The 19822-nt window shown below is 37.4% G+C and overlaps 2 protein-coding genes across 2 annotated transcripts in view; one reads left to right on the forward strand and one right to left on the reverse strand.

The window, feature by feature from the left end:
- LOC121385225 (proteasome subunit alpha type-2-like) overlaps positions 1-14268 on the reverse strand; it is a 17560-nt gene extending 3292 nt beyond the window's left edge. The window contains exons 1-5 of the mRNA XM_041515809.1: positions 14189-14268; positions 9489-9565; positions 6526-6658; positions 5533-5655; positions 510-597 (exon numbers count right to left, since the gene is read on the reverse strand). Coding sequence (XP_041371743.1) covers positions 510-597; positions 5533-5655; positions 6526-6658; positions 9489-9565; positions 14189-14226 — 459 coding nt within the window. The 5' untranslated portion in view covers positions 14227-14268. The remainder of the gene's footprint in view (positions 1-509; positions 598-5532; positions 5656-6525; positions 6659-9488; positions 9566-14188) is intronic.
- A 37-nt stretch (positions 14269-14305) lies between these two features.
- Positions 14306-17777, forward strand: LOC121385227 (39S ribosomal protein L32, mitochondrial-like). The gene is made up of 3 exons (XM_041515810.1): positions 14306-14435; positions 15392-15646; positions 17113-17777. The coding sequence occupies exons 1-3, from the start codon at positions 14342-14344 to the stop codon at positions 17325-17327; spliced, it is 564 nt and encodes a 187-aa protein (XP_041371744.1). The 5' UTR covers positions 14306-14341; the 3' UTR covers positions 17328-17777.
- Positions 17778-19822: the final 2045 nt, after the last annotated feature.

Genomic DNA, 19822 nt, shown 5'->3' on the forward strand with positions numbered 1-19822 from the left:
CACTGGTAGAGGTAATTAATATTCTGCGTCTATGTTCTAATATTTGAAGTCCTACACTAGATGGGCAACACTGATAGAGGAATTAATATTCTATATTCCACACTTACAGACAGGTCACACTAGTAGAGGTAACTAATATTCTACATTCTACACTTACAGAAGGGTCAGACTGGGAGAGGTAATTAATATTCTACATTCTACACTTACAGAAGGGTCAGACTGGGAGAGGTAATTAATATTCTATATTCCACACTTACAGAAGGGTCACACTGGTAGAGGTAATTAATATTCTATATTCCACACTTACAGAAGGGTCACACTGGTAGAGGTAACTAATATTCTATATTCCACACTTACAGAAGGGTCACACACTGGTAGAGGTAACTAATATTCTATGTTCCACACTTACAGAAGGGTCACACTGGTAGAGGTAACTAATATTCTATGTTCCACACTTACAGAAGGGTCACACTGGTAGAGGTAACTAATATTCTATGTTCCACACTTACAGAAGGGTCACACTGGTAGAGGTAAGGAGAATCATCCTCTTCATCCCACCCTGCCAGCAGCAGTGATACACCAAAGGGACGGACACCTCTGTAAAAAAACAAACAAAATTAAAATAAAAAATCACTAAATGATATTATTAAAAAATACCCAACAATGATAAAGCCCATCCCACACTAGTGCAGCACGTCAGCAATGAAGCATCAATAACACCCACGCATTTGAATGAATGAATGTTTAATGACACACCAGCACAAAAATACATATTGGCTATTCGGTGTCCCCACGCATTTATTACATACCACCTTTTTCTATTATGATCAAGAAAAGTTTAATTAAATAACACAACTTACTTCGTCTAGACAGAATGCTGAACATCCTGGCTAGGGACACAATGTCGTTCACGTGAACACTGGCCGGGATGTAGCCCAGTGGTGAAGTGCTCGCTTGATGCGCGATTGGTTTGGGATCGATCCCCATCGGTGGGCCCATTGGGTTATTTCTCGTTCCAGCCAATGCACCACGACTGGTTTACCAAAGGCTCTGGTATGTACCATCCTGTCTGTGGGATATAAAAGATCCCTTGCTACAAATGGAAAAATGTAGCAGGTTTCCTCTCTTCTATGACTATATGTCAAAAATACCAAATGTTTGACATCCAATAGCCAATGATTAATAAATCAATATGCTCTAGTGGTGTCGTTAAACAAAACAAAACTTCAGGTGAACAAGTACTATGCATGCAAGATTTTGTATCACACATATGTTCAGTACAATGTGTTTTATTGCATGGTCAGAATTGTCTTTTTTTTACTATAGCAGCCGATGATTAATTAATCAATGTGCTCCAGTGGTGTCGTTAAACAAAACAAACTTCTTTTTACTATAGTAAGGTTAAATGGGTATGTAATAAAGACTGTACCCTGACTGGGTGAACTAATGGTAGGAATCTCCTCACAGCACTATAGTAAGGTTAAATGGGTGTGTAATAAAGACTGTACCCTGACTGGGTGAACTAATGGTAGGAATCTCCTCACAGTACTATAGTAAGGTTAAATGGGTATGTAATAAAGACTGTACCCTGACTGGGTGAACTAATGGTAGGAATCTCCTCACAATACTATAGTAAGGTTAAATGGGTATGTAATAAAGACTGTACCCTGACTGGGTGAACTAATGGTAGGAATCTCCTCACAGTACTATAGTAAGGTTAAATGGGTGTGTAATAAAGACTGTACCCTGACTGGGTGAACTAATGGTAGGAATCTCCACACAGTACTATAGTAAGGTTAAATGGGTGTGTAATAAAGACTGTACCCTGACTGGGTGAACTAATGGTAGGAATCTCCACACAGTACTATAGTACGGTTAAATGGGTGTGTAATAAAGACTGTACCCTGACTGGGTGAACTAATGGTAGGAATCTCCTCACAATACTATAGTAAGGTTAAATGGGTGTGTAATAAAGACTGTACCCTGACTGGGTGAACTAATGGTAGGAATCTCCTCACAATACTATAGTAAGGTTAAATGGGTATGTAATAAAGACTGTACCCTGACTGGGTGAACTAATGGTAGGAATCTCCACACAGTACTATAGTAAGGTTAAATGGGTATGTAATAAAGACTGTACCCTGACTGGGTGAACTAATGGTAGGAATCTCCTCACAATACTATAGTAAGGTTAAATGGGTGTGTAATAAAGACTGTACCCTGACTGGGTGAACTGAATGGTAGGAATCTCCTCACAGTACTATAGTAAGGTTAAATGGGTATGTAATAAAGACTGTACCCTGACTGGGTGAACTAATGGTAGGAATCTCCTCACAGTACTATAGTAAGGTTAAATGGGTGTGTAATAAAGACTGTACCCTGACTGGGTGAACTAATGGTAGGAATCTCCTCACAGTACTATAGTAAGGTTAAATGGGTGTGTAATAAAGACTGTACCCTGACTGGGTGAACTGAATGGTGGGAATCTCGTCACAGTACTATAGTAAGGTTAAATGGGTGTGTAATAAAGACTGTACCCTGACTGGGTGAACTAATGGTAGGAATCTCCTCACAGTACTATAGTAAGGTTAAATGGGTGTGTAATAAAGACTGTACCCTGACTGGGTGAACTAATGGTAGGAATCTCCACACAATACTATAGTAAGGTTAAATGGGTATGTAATAAAGACTGTACCCTGACTGGGTGAACTAATGGTAGGAATCTCCACACAATACTATAGTAAGGTTAAATGGGTGTGTAATAAAGACTGTACCCTGACTGGGTGAACTAATGGTAGGAATCTCCTCACAGTACTATAGTACGGTTAAATGGGTGTGTAATAAAGACTGTACCCTGACTGGGTGAACTAATGGTAGGAATCTCCTCACAGTACTATAGTAAGGTTAAATGGGTGTGTAATAAAGACTGTACCCTGACTGGGTGAACTAATGGTAGGAATCTCCACACAATACTATAGTAAGGTTAAATGGGTGTGTAATAAAGACTGTACCCTGACTGGGTGAACTAATGGTAGGAATCTCCTCACAATACTATAGTAAGGTTAAATGGGTGTGTAATAAAGACTGTACCCTGACTGGGTGAACTAATGGTAGGAATCTCCTCACAATACTATAGTAAGGTTAAATGGGTGTGTAATAAAGACTGTACCCTGACTGGGTGAACTAATGGTAGGAATCTCCTCACAGCACTATAGTAAGGTTAAATGGGTGTGTAATAAAGACTGTACCCTGACTGGGTGAACTAATGGTAGGAATCTCCTCACAATACTATAGTAAGGTTAAATGGGTGTGTAATAAAGACTGTACCCTGACTGGGTGAACTAATGGTAGGAATCTCCACACAATACTATAGTAAGGTTAAATGGGTGTGTAATAAAGACTGTACCCTGACTGGGTGAACTAATGGTAGGAATCTCCACACAATACTATAGTAAGGTTAAATGGGTGTGTAATAAAGACTGTACCCTGACTGGGTGAACTAATGGTAGGAATCTCCTCACAATACTATAGTAAGGTTAAATGGGTGTGTAATAAAGACTGTACCCTGACTGGGTGAACTAATGGTAGGAATCTCCTCACAGTACTATAGTAAGGTTAAATGGGTATGTAATAAAGACTGTACCCTGACTGGGTGAACTAATGGTAGGAATCTCCTCACAGTACTATAGTAAGGTTAAATGGGTATGTAATAAAGACTGTACCCTGACTGGGTGAACTAATGGTAGGAATCTCCTCACAGTACTATAGTAAGGTTAAATGGGTGTGTAATAAAGACTGTACCCTGACTGGGTGAACTAATGGTAGGAATCTCCACACAATACTATAGTAAGGTTAAATGGGTATGTAATAAAGACTGTACCCTGACTGGGTGAACTAATGGTAGGAATCTCCACACAATACTATAGTAAGGTTAAATGGGTATGTAATAAAGACTGTACCCTGACTGGGTGAACTAATGGTAGGAATCTCCTCACAGTACTATAGTACGGTTAAATGGGTGTGTAATAAAGACTGTACCCTGACTGGGTGAACTAATGGTAGGAATCTCCTCACAATACTATAGTAAGGTTAAATGGGTGTGTAATAAAGACTGTACCCTGACTGGGTGAACTAATGGTAGGAATCTCCTCACAATACTATAGTAAGGTTAAATGGGTGTGTAATAAAGACTGTACCCTGACTGGGTGAACTAATGGTAGGAATCTCCTCACAATACTATAGTAAGGTTAAATGGGTGTGTAATAAAGACTGTACCCTGACTGGGTGAACTAATGGTAGGAATCTCCTCACAATACTATAGTAAGGTTAAATGGGTGTGTAATAAAGACTGTACCCTGACTGGGTGAACTAATGGTAGGAATCTCCTCACAGCACTATAGTAAGGTTAAATGGGTGTGTAATAAAGACTGTACCCTGACTGGGTGAACTAATGGTAGGAATCTCCACACAATACTATAGTAAGGTTAAATGGGTGTGTAATAAAGACTGTACCCTGACTGGGTGAACTAATGGTAGGAATCTCCACACAATACTATAGTAAGGTTAAATGGGTGTGTAATAAAGACTGTACCCTGACTGGGTGAACTAATGGTAGGAATCTCCTCACAGTACTATAGTACGGTTAAATGGGTGTGTAATAAAGACTGTACCCTGACTGGGTGAACTAATGGTAGGAATCTCCTCACAGTACTATAGTACGGTTAAATGGGTATGTAATAAAGACTGTACCCTGACTGGGTGAACTAATGGTAGGAATCTCCTCACAGTACTATAGTACGGTTAAATGGGTGTGTAATAAAGACTGTACCCTGACTGGGTGAACTAATGGTAGGAATCTCCTCACAGTACTATAGTACGGTTAAATGGGTGTGTAATAAAGACTGTACCCTGACTGGGTGAACTAATGGTAGGAATCTCCTCACAGCACTATAGTAAGGTTAAATGGGTGTGTAATAAAGACTGTACCCTGACTGGGTGAACTAATGGTAGGAATCTCCTCACAGTACTATAGTAAGGTTAAATGGGTGTGTAATAAAGACTGTACCCTGACTGGGTGAACTAATAGTAGGAATCTCCTCACAGTACTATAGTAAGGTTAAATGGGTGTGTAATAAAGACTGTACCCTGACTGGGTGAACTAATGGTAGGAATCTCCTCACAATACTATAGTAAGGTTAAATGGGTGTGTAATAAAGACTGTACCCTGACTGGGTGAACTCCTGCATCACAGTCGCTACTCGTTGATCTAGCTGGGCGGTAGGAATCTCCTCACAGTACTATAGTAAGGTTAAATGAGTATGTAATAAGACTGCGGACCCTGCCTGGGTGAACTGAATGGTAGGAATCTCCTCACAGTACTATAGTAAGGGTAAATGGGTGTGTAATAAAGACTGTACCCTGACTGGGTGAACTCCTGCATCACAGTTGCTACTCGTTGAACTAGCTGGGCGGTAGGAATCTCCTCACAGTACTAGAGTAAGGGTAAATGGGTATGTAATAAAGACTGCGTACCCTGACTGGGTGAACTCCTGCATCACAGTTGCTACTCGTTGAACTAGCTGGGCGGTAGGAATCTCCTCACAGTACGTCAGGTAATACTGCTGAGCCAGCTTACGAGCCCTTCGAACCAAAACTCTGCAACACAAACAAAATAAATAAATATAAACAAACTAAAATAGATATATACAGAAAGAAAGAAAGAAAAATAAAGTTCATTTTGTTTAACGACACCACTAGAGAACATTGATTTATTAAACATCGGCTATTGGATTTCAAACATATGGTCATTTTAACAGTCATAGAGAGGAAACCCGCTACAATTTTTTCCATTAATAGCAAGAGATCTTTTATATGCACCATCCCACAGACAGGATAGCACATACCACAGCCTTTGATATACCAGTTGTGGTGCACTGGCTGGAACGAGAAATAGCCCAATGACAAAAAAACCCCATGATGGTATAGCCATAAAATCTGTTTATACTAGTATAGAATCCAGAGTTTATTACTACACTTTTTTCTCTGTTTTTTTTCAATATTAAAATAGACCAACAAGTTTGCCTATTGCACAAATAGTCTGGCCCGATATTTTTAGAATTTGTATGCTCCTGAATAACGCTCTAAAAGGTGAAGTGTAATTGGTCGATATTTAAATTGTTATATATAGATGAAATGTCACCTGGACATGGGAGTCCACGCAATGCTGTTAGATCTACTGGTAGACCAGTAGAGCTAATTTTAATCAGATTGAGGAAATCCGATACATTTTTCCTACTACATCAAAGGGATCTTTTATATGCACTTTGCCACAGACAGGAAAGCACATACCATGACCCATGACCAGTTGTGGTGCACTGGTTGGAATGAGGAAAACCCTAATCGGTTGAATGGATCCACTGAGGTGGTTCGATCCTGTGACAAAAGCATAACAGGCGAGCACTCAACCAACTGAGCTAAATCCTGCCCCCAGCGATGTCGAAGGCGTGGGGCGTTTCGGACAGTTACCTGTAGTCGGGCCCCATTCCACTGTAGACCATACCGATGTTCTTCGTCAACATCTCAATTTTGTGGATGCTGTGTTCATCATACAGGATGGATTTCTGTTTCTTCTCCGTCGCCAACACAACACCATTCACCGCTGAAAAAAGAGAAGTTTTTATTTAATGACAACACAAGAGCACACCGATTTATTAATCATCGGCTATTGGATGTCAAACATTTGATAATTTTGACATATAGTCATAGACGGGAAACCTGCTATATTTTTCCATTCAGGTCAGGTCATAGGGTTTTACGTGCACATTCAGAACAAGCTGTTGTAGCGCACGCCTATTTTTCCATTAGTAGCAAGAGATCTTTTATATGCACCATCTCACAGACAGTATAGCACATACCACAGCCATTGATAATATGATATACCAGTCGTGGTGCACTGGCCGGAATGAGAAATAGCCTAATGGGCACACCGATGGGCATCGATCCTAAACCAACCACACACCAAGCTACGTCCTACCCCATCTACCACTGAAAACAACAACCACACACCAAGCTACGTCCTACCCCATCTACCACTGAAAACAACATACCACACACCAAGCTACGTCCTACCCCATCTACCACTGAAAACAACAACCACACACCAAGCTACGTCCTACCCCATCTACCACTGAAAACAACAACCACACACCAAGCTACGTCCTACCCCATCTACCACTGAAAACAACAACCACACACCAAGCTACGTCCTACCCCATCTACCACTGAAAACAACAACCACACACCAAGCTACGTCCTACCCCATCTACCACTGAAAACAACAACCACACACCAAGCTACGTCCTACCCCATCTACCACTGAAAACAACGTAACAAAAATCACTCTCTTTTTTTAGACTATAAAACCACAAATTATAACTTTTTGTTTCTTACAGGAATAGATCTAAGTGTTCGAGATTAAAATTTTGGGGCAGTATCCCATTTGGATACTAACATTTCAAAATCTGGCATCCCACCTGAGAATTTAGTATAATATGGTATGATACCGGTGGGATACTAGGTTCTTGAAGTCTGGTATCCAAAATTAAATTCTGGTATCCCCGGGATATCAGGATACCGTTAATGTCGAACACTAGGGGGGGGGGGGGGGGGGGGGGGGAGGAGGAGGAGGACGAGGATGAGGACGACGGACGGACATAGGTGTTCCAGCCACCCTTCCTTAAGATGACATGTTCTTTTTCCCCCCCTAGTTCATTTTCATTTACAACACAGACCGTTTTCAAGTTTTTGACTAGACTGCGTTTAAATAGATTCCTAATCTTAGGTAAAAACTGGAATGTTATAAACAGACTAGCAAGATGAAACCAGTGTTTGAGATTAAAAATTTGGGACAGTATCCCAGTTGGATACTAACATTTCAAAATCTGGTATCCCACCTGAGAATTTAGTATCCCACTTAAATGAAATTCATAAATAGCATCGTAACAAACTTGGACGACACTGTTCTCTTTCCCAGTCTATTGCAACGCCGCAATTGCGGAATTCGTGAAATTTGCAATCAAACTGAATTTACTTTTTGAATAATACTAACACAAATTAATATTTAGCATGAATATATAAGTGATTCTGACAGTATTAATGATAAACCTACCTGTATAAATTTTCTGCAGATGTGGAATCAATATCTCAAGTAAAATTTGAAAGGAGGAAACATCCAACAAAAACAATAGCATTAGCATTAGACTGGGTATGAATTGGGGGAGATATTGTTATGGCATAGCATTAGACTGGGTATGAGCTCGAAAAAATTATGTTACTTAGCTTCACCAGTAAATCATGACGACTTTCATTGTTTAGCGAAAAATAAAAACACAGGATTATAAAAAAAACCCAGCATTGTATGGTATCCCGGTGGGATACTGGGTTCTTGAAGTCTGGTATCCAAAATTAAATTCTGGTTCCCCGGGATATTGGAATACCGTTAATCTCGAACACTGCAAACACCATAACAATTACAGGTACACTTGTACTACCTTCCAAAACACGTTTTAACAAATACATATGCACTACTTTGCACAACATACTTTCAAAAAAAAACCTTTAATAATTATACAAGTAGTACTTTCAACAACATACCTTTAATAATTATACAAATACTACTTTCAACAACATACCTTTAATAATTATACAAATACTACTTTCAACAACATACCTTTAATAATTATAAAAGTAGTACTTTCCACAACATACCTTTAATAATTATACAAGTAGTACTTTCCACAACATACCTTTAATAATTATACAAGTACTACTTTCCACAACATCCCTTTAATAATTATACAAGTAGTACTTTCAACAACATACCTTTAATAATTATACAAATACTACTTTCAACAACATACCTTTAATAATTATACAAGTAGTACTTTCAACAACATACCTTTAATAATTATACAAATACTACTTTCAACAACATACCTTTAATAATTATACAAGTACTACTTTCCACAACATACCTTTAATAATTATACACGTAGTACTTTCCACAAAATACCTTTAACAATTATACAAGTAGTACTTTCCACAACATACCTTTAATAATTATACAAGTACTACTTTCCACAACATCCCTTTAATAATTATACAAGTAGTACTTTCCACAACATACCTTTAATAATTATACAAATACTACTTTCCACAACATCCCTTTAATAATTATACAAATACTACTTTCCACAACATACCTTTAATAATTATACAAGTACTACTTTCCACAACATACCTTTAATAATTATACAAATACTACTTTCCACAACATACCTTTAATAATTATACAAGTAGTACTTTCAACAACATACCTTTAATAATTATACAAATACTACTTTCAACAACATACCTTTAATAATTATACAAGTACTACTTTCCACAACATACCTTTAATAATTATACAAGTACTACTTTCCACAACATACCTTTAATTCCAACCGATGGGGCCCCAGCTCCAACAGCAGCCAGTGCATATTCTATCTGCACCAACTTGCCCGACGGACTGAAATAAATTAAGCTTGGGTAATTAAACTAAAAGAAGCTGTGAATTTAGCAGAATTCCGTACAGGGCTTTAGACAATCTAATTAAAATTAGCTCCACTGGTTAATTACTATTACCTGTAGATCTAACAGCAGCCCATTGGAGCTCATGTCCATCTGACCTTCCATTCGATCAATCAAAACCGTACTTGCAAAATCATGTCAGTGATTTGAAAAGAATTTGAAAACATTTGGGATTATGCCGAGGGTATATGAAATGATTCGGGTGAATTACGAAGTATGCCGGAGACTAATTTCAATATAAAATTTTATATCAAATTTGTTTTCAAGACGGGAAAAAAAAACGTGATGGTATAGCCATAAAATCTATTTATACTAGTATACAATCCACAGTTTATTACTGCACTTTTCCTCCTTTTTTAATGTTGAAATAGACCAACAAGTTCGCCTATTGCATAAATAGTCTCGCCTGCTATTTTTAGAATTTGTATACTCCCGAATAACGCTATAAAAGGCAAAAGTGTAATTGGTCGATATTTAAATTATTATTTATAGATGAAATGTCACCTGGACATGGAAGTTCACGCAATGCTTTTAGATCTACTGGTAGACCAGTAAAGCTAATTTTAATCAGATTGGGCTTTAGATTGCATCAAAGTAACAATGGTAGAAACTCTAAGAGTGTGCCAAAACAGTGTTAAAAGTGGTTTACATAGTTTCTATTTACACATATATATATAAAAATAAAAGGCTTTTAGAAGGAAAAAAACCTGGGGTAATAAATAGACAAAAAAACTTGGTGCCAGTTATTATCAAATTGATGTCCCTCATGAAATAATCTTCATAATTATTTCACATGGGACATAAATTTGATAATACTTAACTTGTTTATAATACTCTATTTACTAATTCATACTATATCAAGCAATGGTTGCTTTGTGAATCAGTTATATTGTTATCAACCGGCCTCGTTGTGTTGTAGTGAAGCCATTGGACGTAAGTCTGGTAGGTACAGTTTTATCCACTCGGTGAGTAGGTGTAAGACCACTACACCCTCTACTCTATTACTAACCACTAACAGCTACATGTAACAACTAACCAACTTTCCTGGACAAACAGCCCAGATAGCTGAGGTGTGTGCCCAGGACAGTGTGCTTGAACCTTAATTGGATATAAGCACGAAAATAAAATTAAATAAATGAATATAGTTTTTTTTTCAGTTATCAGTGCCACTGAACATTTTGCTTTTAAAATCTTGATTAGTGATATTTCTAGTCAATTGAAAATTGATTAGCAACTAGTTTAATGTTTTAAAAATGTAGCGATATCTGGAACTTGTGCTGCAAATCGTGACGCGATACTAAACAAAATGTCCCCCCCCCCCTGAGTGCTAGTCGTAATGCTGACAAGGGCTCACATGGCTGACCTCGGAAAATTGTGAAAGCGATAAGTTCCGTTCATGCATAGCTCATGTTAAGTGAAGTTTTGTGAAATCCATTTTTTGTTTGTGTGCACAATGAACTTATGACATAATTTACATGGTCATGCGGGTCACGTAAAAACTAACTGGGTTACCTGAAAGTTTTTGCGCAACCCATACATGTGTATACGGATTATGCAAATTTTCAATTGTCCGAGGCCTGCACTGGAATACATTTTCAGATATGGAGAGTATTCAGGGCTCGACCTTAGCTGTAACCTGAGTTGTTTTGGCTACCAATTTATTGCCTGGGCTACCAGATGTCAAAACCCAGTAGTCCGCCGGTCTACTACATTTTTTTGGCACATCCAGTTGCTCCACAATCAACAAGATACTTAAACATGTAATACCCCCACCTAAAACAACATGTTTAAGTAAAAATAAAGTAGCATACCGTCAACAAAAGTAAATAAATAAAATATGTCCTGGTTTTGGAAAATATATATTATCCATACTAATACATGTACCAGTACTTGATATGTTGCCTGGCGAGTAGCAATCTCGAGTTGGCTAGTGGGCTTTTTCATTCACTAGCCAGTTGGCTAGTAAACAAAGTTATCAACAACTACAATAAATTACTCTCCTACCTTTAATTGCTGGTAGATTTCTCCCTCAATATTTTACTCTCCTACTTTTATTACTGGTAAATTTCCACCATGAAATCATGAAAAAACCATTACAGTGACAAAGATTCCACGAACTAGATGGTAACCATATCACCTATATCGACTTTGTTAAGTACTTCCAAGGACAAAAAGCATGCAATTTTTAGCTGGCAGCCATTTTGGTGTTTTTTTATGGAATACTTTCCAAGAAGGGTGGGAGGATGTGACGTAATCTAACAACATTATAATGTGTTATGGTATAAAGCAATCGTCATGTTGTCATTATCATACACATACTTCGGAGGCTTCCACCCCTCTTGGAGAGTATTCCATAATAAAGCAAAATGACAGACAGCAAAAATATACATGCTTTTTATCGGTTGCTAGTCAATTCGTACCATGGTTATTTCGTACCATAGTCAGTTCGTACCTAATCTGGTAGTTTTTACCCTGGTCATTTTGTACCACTGCAAAAAGTAATTTCGTACCTTGGTCATTTCGCACCATAAAAAATGTGTACATTTGAGACATGATATCACCCCAGTAGTGTCTTTTACAAAATAACAATAACAAATTTCTACTAGATGCAAACATCAACTGCAACTCACTTTTTTTTCCCTTTTCTTTTTTAGACTTTATAAACCATTTAATTTTGTGAATTAACAAATGTGAAATCTGTGTCTCAAAACACTATACTGTTTTGGTTCATGTCTTTTTTGTGTGTGACTACTTGCAAATTGTAACTATTAACTTTTTTGTGAAACAAGTCAAAATTTTAAAAAGAAGGCCTAATAAATAACAAAATATTTTCTTAGTCCATTATGTTGGTTTGATGTTTTTGACAGTTATATTAATTACCATGACGTTGCAATATGATTGACATAGGTGACAACCTGTAGAAGTTGACAGGTAGCACTAAATACTAAATGAGGGTCTAGTCAACTTGGTAAAATGGAAATAACATGTTCTGAATTTCCAACTGTCAAAATAAAGTTAAACAAAACAAAAAACACTGCATCTTTGTGGCAAAAATGCAGTACAACTGCTTTTATAATATGGTCAATTCGCTTGATATATACTGGTATGAAATGATTTTTTACAATGGTACAAAATGAATAGGGCATGAATTGACCAGGCAGTAATACTAGTATGGTATGAAATGGATGGTATGAAATGACTATAGAGATGTGGAACATGTATCGTAAACATCCCTAACTGTGTTATGCTTCAAAAATTCCGTTCACTTTGTTTTCTTGTGCACGGTTCATGCAATCAACATCCAATTTGTTGTCATCCGCATGTCGTTCATTTATGAGGTTTTTCTTCACAGTTCAGGAACATTTTCATAAACAATAAAGTTCAGAAAAGTATCTAAATACAAAACTTTACAAACTCCTAAAACCATTAATTTTATGAAGTCGTTTTTGTTTATTCCTTAAAATTACCAATATCGGGTCCACATGACTCGTAGAAATTGACTTAAAATGGAGAAAGATGGATTAACATTTGGTGCGTGTCACATGACCTCACATGTGCCAGAACAACAAGGCCAAAGGATTTAATTTTTACGATTTTTAAGACCCCTGTTGTTAGAATTTGTTTCAATTATTATATTCGATCTGCAAAAGGTATACTACATTTTTGTGCCTCTATTGTAGTGAATAGCATTCATAATTCATTCATAATAATTGTAAATAATTTTGAGTGTATAAATTGTGTTAATTATGAATCACTTCATTAAAAAAAAATTATGTTACAAACTATTCACTGGTATAAACGTAATGCCCAACAGTACTGACATAAAGTTTTAACGATGTGTGTTGTTAAAACGCGGACCGGACCAGAACGCTTGACAAATTGAATTTTTCCTTTAAAAAAAAATATTAAACTAAGTGTTCGTCAATTGTGCATAGTTAAGAAACATATATGTTTTCATGCAGTGGCCTTAAAAATAGAAAATGACGAACTGCACATGCCTGTTGCGATACTCTTTGCAAACGCATGCGCCTGAAAGCATTTAGAAACGTCGCACTCTTTTCTGTTTACCGGAAGGTTTTTCACTTTTGTTTACTAGAATGGATTTGTTTTAAAATTACATCGACACTGTTGATTTTTTACGTTAATTGATCGCAATCTATTTTGTTTCACGTATCATTGCAGAAAAATAAAGAATAATATTTCCGTAAATATCGTATTCGTGTTTTTGTCGTTAGGTGAACGCAGTTTGGGACGTCGATGGTATGTGTCTTTGAAATGTTTTTTCCCCCTCCATTTCTGTCAGGACAAAATGTGGTTCTGACTTTAGGGCCATTTTTGTGATGAGAATTAAAAATATATATATAATCATAATGAAATAAAATAAAATAAAATAAAAAGGTAGAAAATAATGAGTGATCACCCTGGGCCTGTTTATTAATAATTTTTAAATGAAAATACCAGAATTCTGTGTGGAAAAAACTGTATTTCATTACTGATAAAGAATCATGCAAAATATCACTTCTAAATGTATTAAAATAGCGTAAAATAACTATGGATTCACCTAAAAGTTGTTAACGAAAAGCTGTATCGTTCAGTCATGTTGGTTTGGTTCTTCGATTCTAATACTTTTGTTAGATCTTATACTATTGGATGCAACTATCTCTCTAACCAATCATATTTTCTGTAAGCAAAATTCGGGCACGAACGACACAAAATGGCTGCGCCCAGCAGCATGACTCGACTTTTGTCCTTCATGCAGAAAACTGAACGAGTAATTTACTATTGGTTGACTGGAATGCGACCTCCCGGTATTGAACCATCTTTTCATAACATTACATATTTATTTTAAATGTGAAGCTTAGCGACCAAATATTAATTCTGTTGAAAACACTTGTGCGAAAATTAGTATCATCTGACTAGATTATCGCGAGTTACTATTTTCGGAAAAACTTTTATTGAATGACAATTAACTGTTTAACGAAGCACATTTGGAGTCTAACATTTGTTTGTCGCAACATTTAATCATCATATTGGCAACTCCATTACATAATAATTGCAAGGAATATTTTACATGAGCTGTAGTCTTACCAGATGGGACAACCTTTCATTTATTTCATGAGTTGTGTACACTCTTTGCTAATTGATTCATACCGTTGTCATTCCATACCATAGACATTTCAAACCATGATCACTTCATACCATTGTAAAAAGTAATTTCATACCATAATAATCATTGACAGTCATTTTTTACCATAACAAAAAACATTTATCTTGTCATTCTATCTCACCAATTTGATATATAATAATACTATTAATAGTGATTGGCTATTGTACCTGTCAACTAGATGACAAGGGTGATGGAACTGAATATTGAATTTTCGGTATAGTACATTATAACCATGACTGGTATGTCAAAGGCAACCCTTGCAAAATTATAAGAAAATGTCCATGGCAAAAAAACAAAGAATAATAAACCAAGGTAAAAAAAAAAGTGTTGTAGAGAACTAAAAACTCCATAGCATTGTTGTTTGCTGTGGGCAATTGCAGCGGTTGAAAGTCTGTAGTATGTGCTATCTTGCCTGTGGGAAAGGGCATATGAAAGATCCCTAGCTGCCAATGGAAACATTTAGCAGGTTTTCTCTAAAACTGTTAGAATTATCACATGTTTGAGACCAGTAGCCCGATGTTTATAATCAGTGTGCTCTAGGCAACCAAACAAAATTTAAATTCCTATGATCATCCATTTTTTTCCTTTTCTTTTCAGGACTAAACCCAGCTCTGGTTTGTTCTGCTGGGCACCAATGGCCAATGTCACCTAGCAACCACGATGAACAATCTCTACTAGAGTCTATTTTTGGTAGCACTCTGTGGGCAGCTGTGCCCAAAACTCGAAGATCGTCAGAAGTGAATCGTACAAGGAGGTTTGGAAAAATTAAACATTTTGAGGCTGCCATTCCCAAGAAGAACATTGTGGCATGTCTTACCTGTGGTCACTGGCATGAGAAACATACAATTTGTGGTGAGTGTTGGCAGAAAACAGTCTGAACAAATCTGACTTGATCTCGACTAAAATCTGAGGTATTTGCAGGGGTGGGATCTGGCTAAGTCGGTAGAGCACTCGCCTGAAGTTGGTTGTGTTGTATGATCAAACCACCTCACCAAACCCATTCTCCAATTGTTTTTGTTTTCCCCATCTCAATCAAGAAAGTTTGTTTTGTTTAACAACACCATTAGAGCACATTGATTATTACCAGTAATCATCGGCTGTTGGATGTCAAACATTTGGTAATTTGGACATATAGTGTTAGAGAGGAAACCCGCTACATTTTTCCATTAGTAGCAAGGGATCTTTTATATGCACCATGCCACAGACAGGATATCACATGCCACGGCCTTTGATACACAAGTCATGGTGCACTGACTGGAATGATAAATAGTTCAGTGGGGGCAGGGATCGATCTCAGACCGACTGCACATCAGGCGAGCACTTTGCCACTGGGCTACATCCCGACTCAACCAGTGTTCCACGACAAGTATATCAATGGCCATGGTATGTGCTGTCCTGTCTGGGGGAAAGTGTTGAGGTGTTGGTAAAGTAACATCCTTTCCTCTCAAAGTGAAGGGGTAGGGGCGTAGCCCAGTGGTAAAGTGCTCGCTTGATGCACGGTCGGTTTGAGATCGATCCTCGTTGGTGGGCCCATTGGGCTATTTCTCCTTCCAGTCAGTGCACCACGACTGGTATATCAAATGCTGTGGTATGTGCTATCCTGTCTGGGATACTATATGTCAAAATTACTAAATGTTTGATATCCAATAGCAGATGATTAATAAATCAATGTGCTCTAGTGGTGTAGTTAAAAAAAAACGGTCTTGACCAAATGTGAAAATTACCATATGCTAAATACCAAATAGCTATCGTTTAATATGTGCTACGGTGTTGGTAAACAACATATTTTTCCTTTCCTCTCAACAAAGTGAGGAAATAACCATATGTTAGATTCTACATATCCAGTTTTCAATTTGCTAGTTTTGTTAAACAAACATTCCTTTCCTTTTCTCTCTCAGCCTCGACCAAGTCTTGAACTCACCATATCTTGGACACCAAATAGCCAGTTTAAAATGTGCTGAGGTGTTATTTTACACATATTCCTTTCCTTTATTCTCTCACTTTTCACCAAGTGTGGAAATAACCATATGTTACGCCAAATAGCCAGTTTAAAATGTGCTGAAGTGTTGTTAAACAAACATTCCTTTTTAAACCATGTGACAAAATAACAATCTGTTAGGCACCAAATAGCCAGTTTAAAATGTGCTGAGGTGTTGTTAAACAAACATTCCTTTCCTTTCTCTCACTATCTAGACTAAGTGTATAAATAAACACGTTAGACACCAAATTGACGTGTTGTTAAACAAATATTCCATTTGTTTTGTACGTTAAGTAAAAAATGTTAAAAATACTGTGATTGTTTTATTAAAATTTTTCAGGAAATTGCTACAAACGAGTCCAGGAAGAAACTAGAGAGATGAGAGAGGCAATGGGAGATGATTTAGAATTCCACGTCCCTCACTCGGAAGTGGCTGTACTGTACGAAGGGGAAGACAAAAACAGCCCCAACCTAAAAGACAAATACATTGTAGAAATGAAAAAACCGAGACCTCAGTGGTTCTCCAAACACTTGTTAACGAAAGTCCATCACTAGTATCCTGTGGTCATTTTGATCAGCATTGTTTTGTTTAACCCTCCTAGATGCTAACATATATTTGTGGACTTCATGATTATTGTGCAGTATTATAGATACATAGCTAGAGTTTTACCTATTAATTTGGCAAGGCATGTAGACTAACACTTTTGTGGCATTTTCACCATTTTCAGGGCACTTTTTTTGTTTCATTAAAGACAAAAAATATTAATTCAAATAAAAATACATGTGCTTGCTTAAATAATAAATGAATGGCAAAATATATAACAGGCATATTTTATAAATACATTTCTCAGTGTTTTTATAAAGACCATTTTAGAATCAATTATTGAAGGAAGGAAGGAAGGAAATGGTTTGTTTAATGATGCACTCAACACATTATATACGGTTATATGGATTCGGACATATGGTTAAGGACCACACAGATATTGAGAGAGGAAACCCGCTGTAGCCACTTCATGGGCTACTCTTTTCGATTAGCAGCAAGGGATCTTTTATATGCACCATCCCAGTCGTTGTGCACTGGCTGGAGCGAGAAATAGCCCAATGGGCCCACCGACAGGACAATTATTGAAAGTCTGGTTTAATCTCAGGGCAGCATGGCACTGTTTCAGGCAAGATGGTGCTAGACTATTGAGGCCAGGTGATGCACCATGCTAAAACAAGCTAGGGAAAACTTGACAGACCTCGCCGTGTAAGGGCAGCTATCACTTGCACAATATCACTCCCCTGAGATTAGTTCAAGGAGAGTGATTTTTATCTCCCCTTAGTATGTGAATTTATATGGTATCAGTATAGCAATATAATATAGGACTCTTCTTAATCTAGATGGGATGTAACTCAGTGGTAAAGTGCTTGCCCGATACATGATTGGACTAGGATCGATCCCTGTCGGTGGACCTATTGGGTTAATTCTCGTTTCAGCCGATGCTCACCGTGAGCTATTTCTCGTTCTAGCCAGTGCACCACGACTGGTATATCAAAGGCCGTGGTATGTGCTATCCTGTCTGGGATGATGCATATCTGCTGCTAATTGAAAACTGTAGGCCATGGAGTGACGACAGTGGTTTTCCTCTTGGACTTACCTCTGTGGTCTGTAACCATGTCAAACAACACATAACCGTAATTCAAATGTGTTGAGGGTGTCGTTCCTTTTCTTTCCCAATAATCTAAGTTAGGGAAGCAATTAATTGTTCCCCTCGATTTTTTTTTACATGAGTTCCGACATAGTCCTTAAAAAGATGTTGTCCTGTACTTCGATTGAAACTTTCAGTTTCTTTAGGGCTTGAAAGTAAGAATTTGCCACCCACAGCGATTTTAAAAACAATTACCATTGGTGAAATGGCCCACCGACGACAATTTTGAGCCTCCCTTTGGCAATTTTTTGCAGCTAATAAACATCATTATTTTGCTGTATCAAGGTTATTTCAAATGTTTAAAAATGTGTATACATTTTGGTTTATACATTTTACCATCACTGCAAAACAATTACCAGTGGCAATAATTTTTATTCCATCAGTGAAGTCACCGACATATTTGCAATTATATCAGAACTACAGCAATTGCCATTTGTAAGGTTGTTAAGTTCGAGTCGTTTCATAGACTGTTGATTTTAGTGTATCTGGAGGCAATTTGTTGATTTTAGTGTATCTGGAGGCAATTTGTTGATTTTAGTGTATCTGGAGGCAATTTCACAGAACATTGTAAGCTTACATTTGTGACTAGAATTGTACATTTACATGTGTTCGACATCTATTTCACACAGAAAATTACATCCTTATGGATAATGGAGCTGTCCATCTCCACATCCCAGTCCTTGTCTCTCCAACCGTGACAAACCAATTTTTAATAATTTTCAAGAATATACTCTAAAATATCTGAAAAATGGCTAACAAAAAACAATTTCCAGTGTGGGTTTAGTCATAGATTTACATTTACATGCAAAAGCAGGTTTACGATGTTTTGCGAAATTGGTCCTTGGTATATTTTTGGTGCTCCAGTCAGGTGTCGTGATGTGACCATTGTTGTATGCTAGACTTTTGCTGACACACATGAAGTATAATACTCCAGTGTGAAGACTACCATACTGCTATGTTAAGAACTACAGCACGCAAATCATAAAAGCAATTAGGCATGGGAAAGTATGTCCATATAGTACTCCAGTGCAAAGACTACTACACTGCTTTGTTAAGAACTGCAGCATGCAAACCATAAATAAAGCAATTAGACACGCAGGGGCGTATCGTGATCTGTACCTGGGTGTGTGTGTGTGTTTTGAATATGAATCCAAGCGGACCCTTTTTCTATTTTGTTTTTGCACCACCAGAAATTCCATATGTATAAACCTGTATGTTTTAGTTCTGGAAGCAGACCATTTGCTTCAGTGGAGGGGGGGGGGGATTCATCCGAACCCCCCAGCCTATGCCCCTGGCATGGTTAACCAGCTAGTAAGTGTTTTAAACACATTCAGAGGACAACTTTAAATAGCTCAATCA

Source organism: Gigantopelta aegis, chromosome 11, assembly GCF_016097555.1.
Source record: "Gigantopelta aegis isolate Gae_Host chromosome 11, Gae_host_genome, whole genome shotgun sequence".
Taxonomy (NCBI): Eukaryota; Metazoa; Mollusca; class Gastropoda; order Neomphalida; family Peltospiridae; genus Gigantopelta; species Gigantopelta aegis.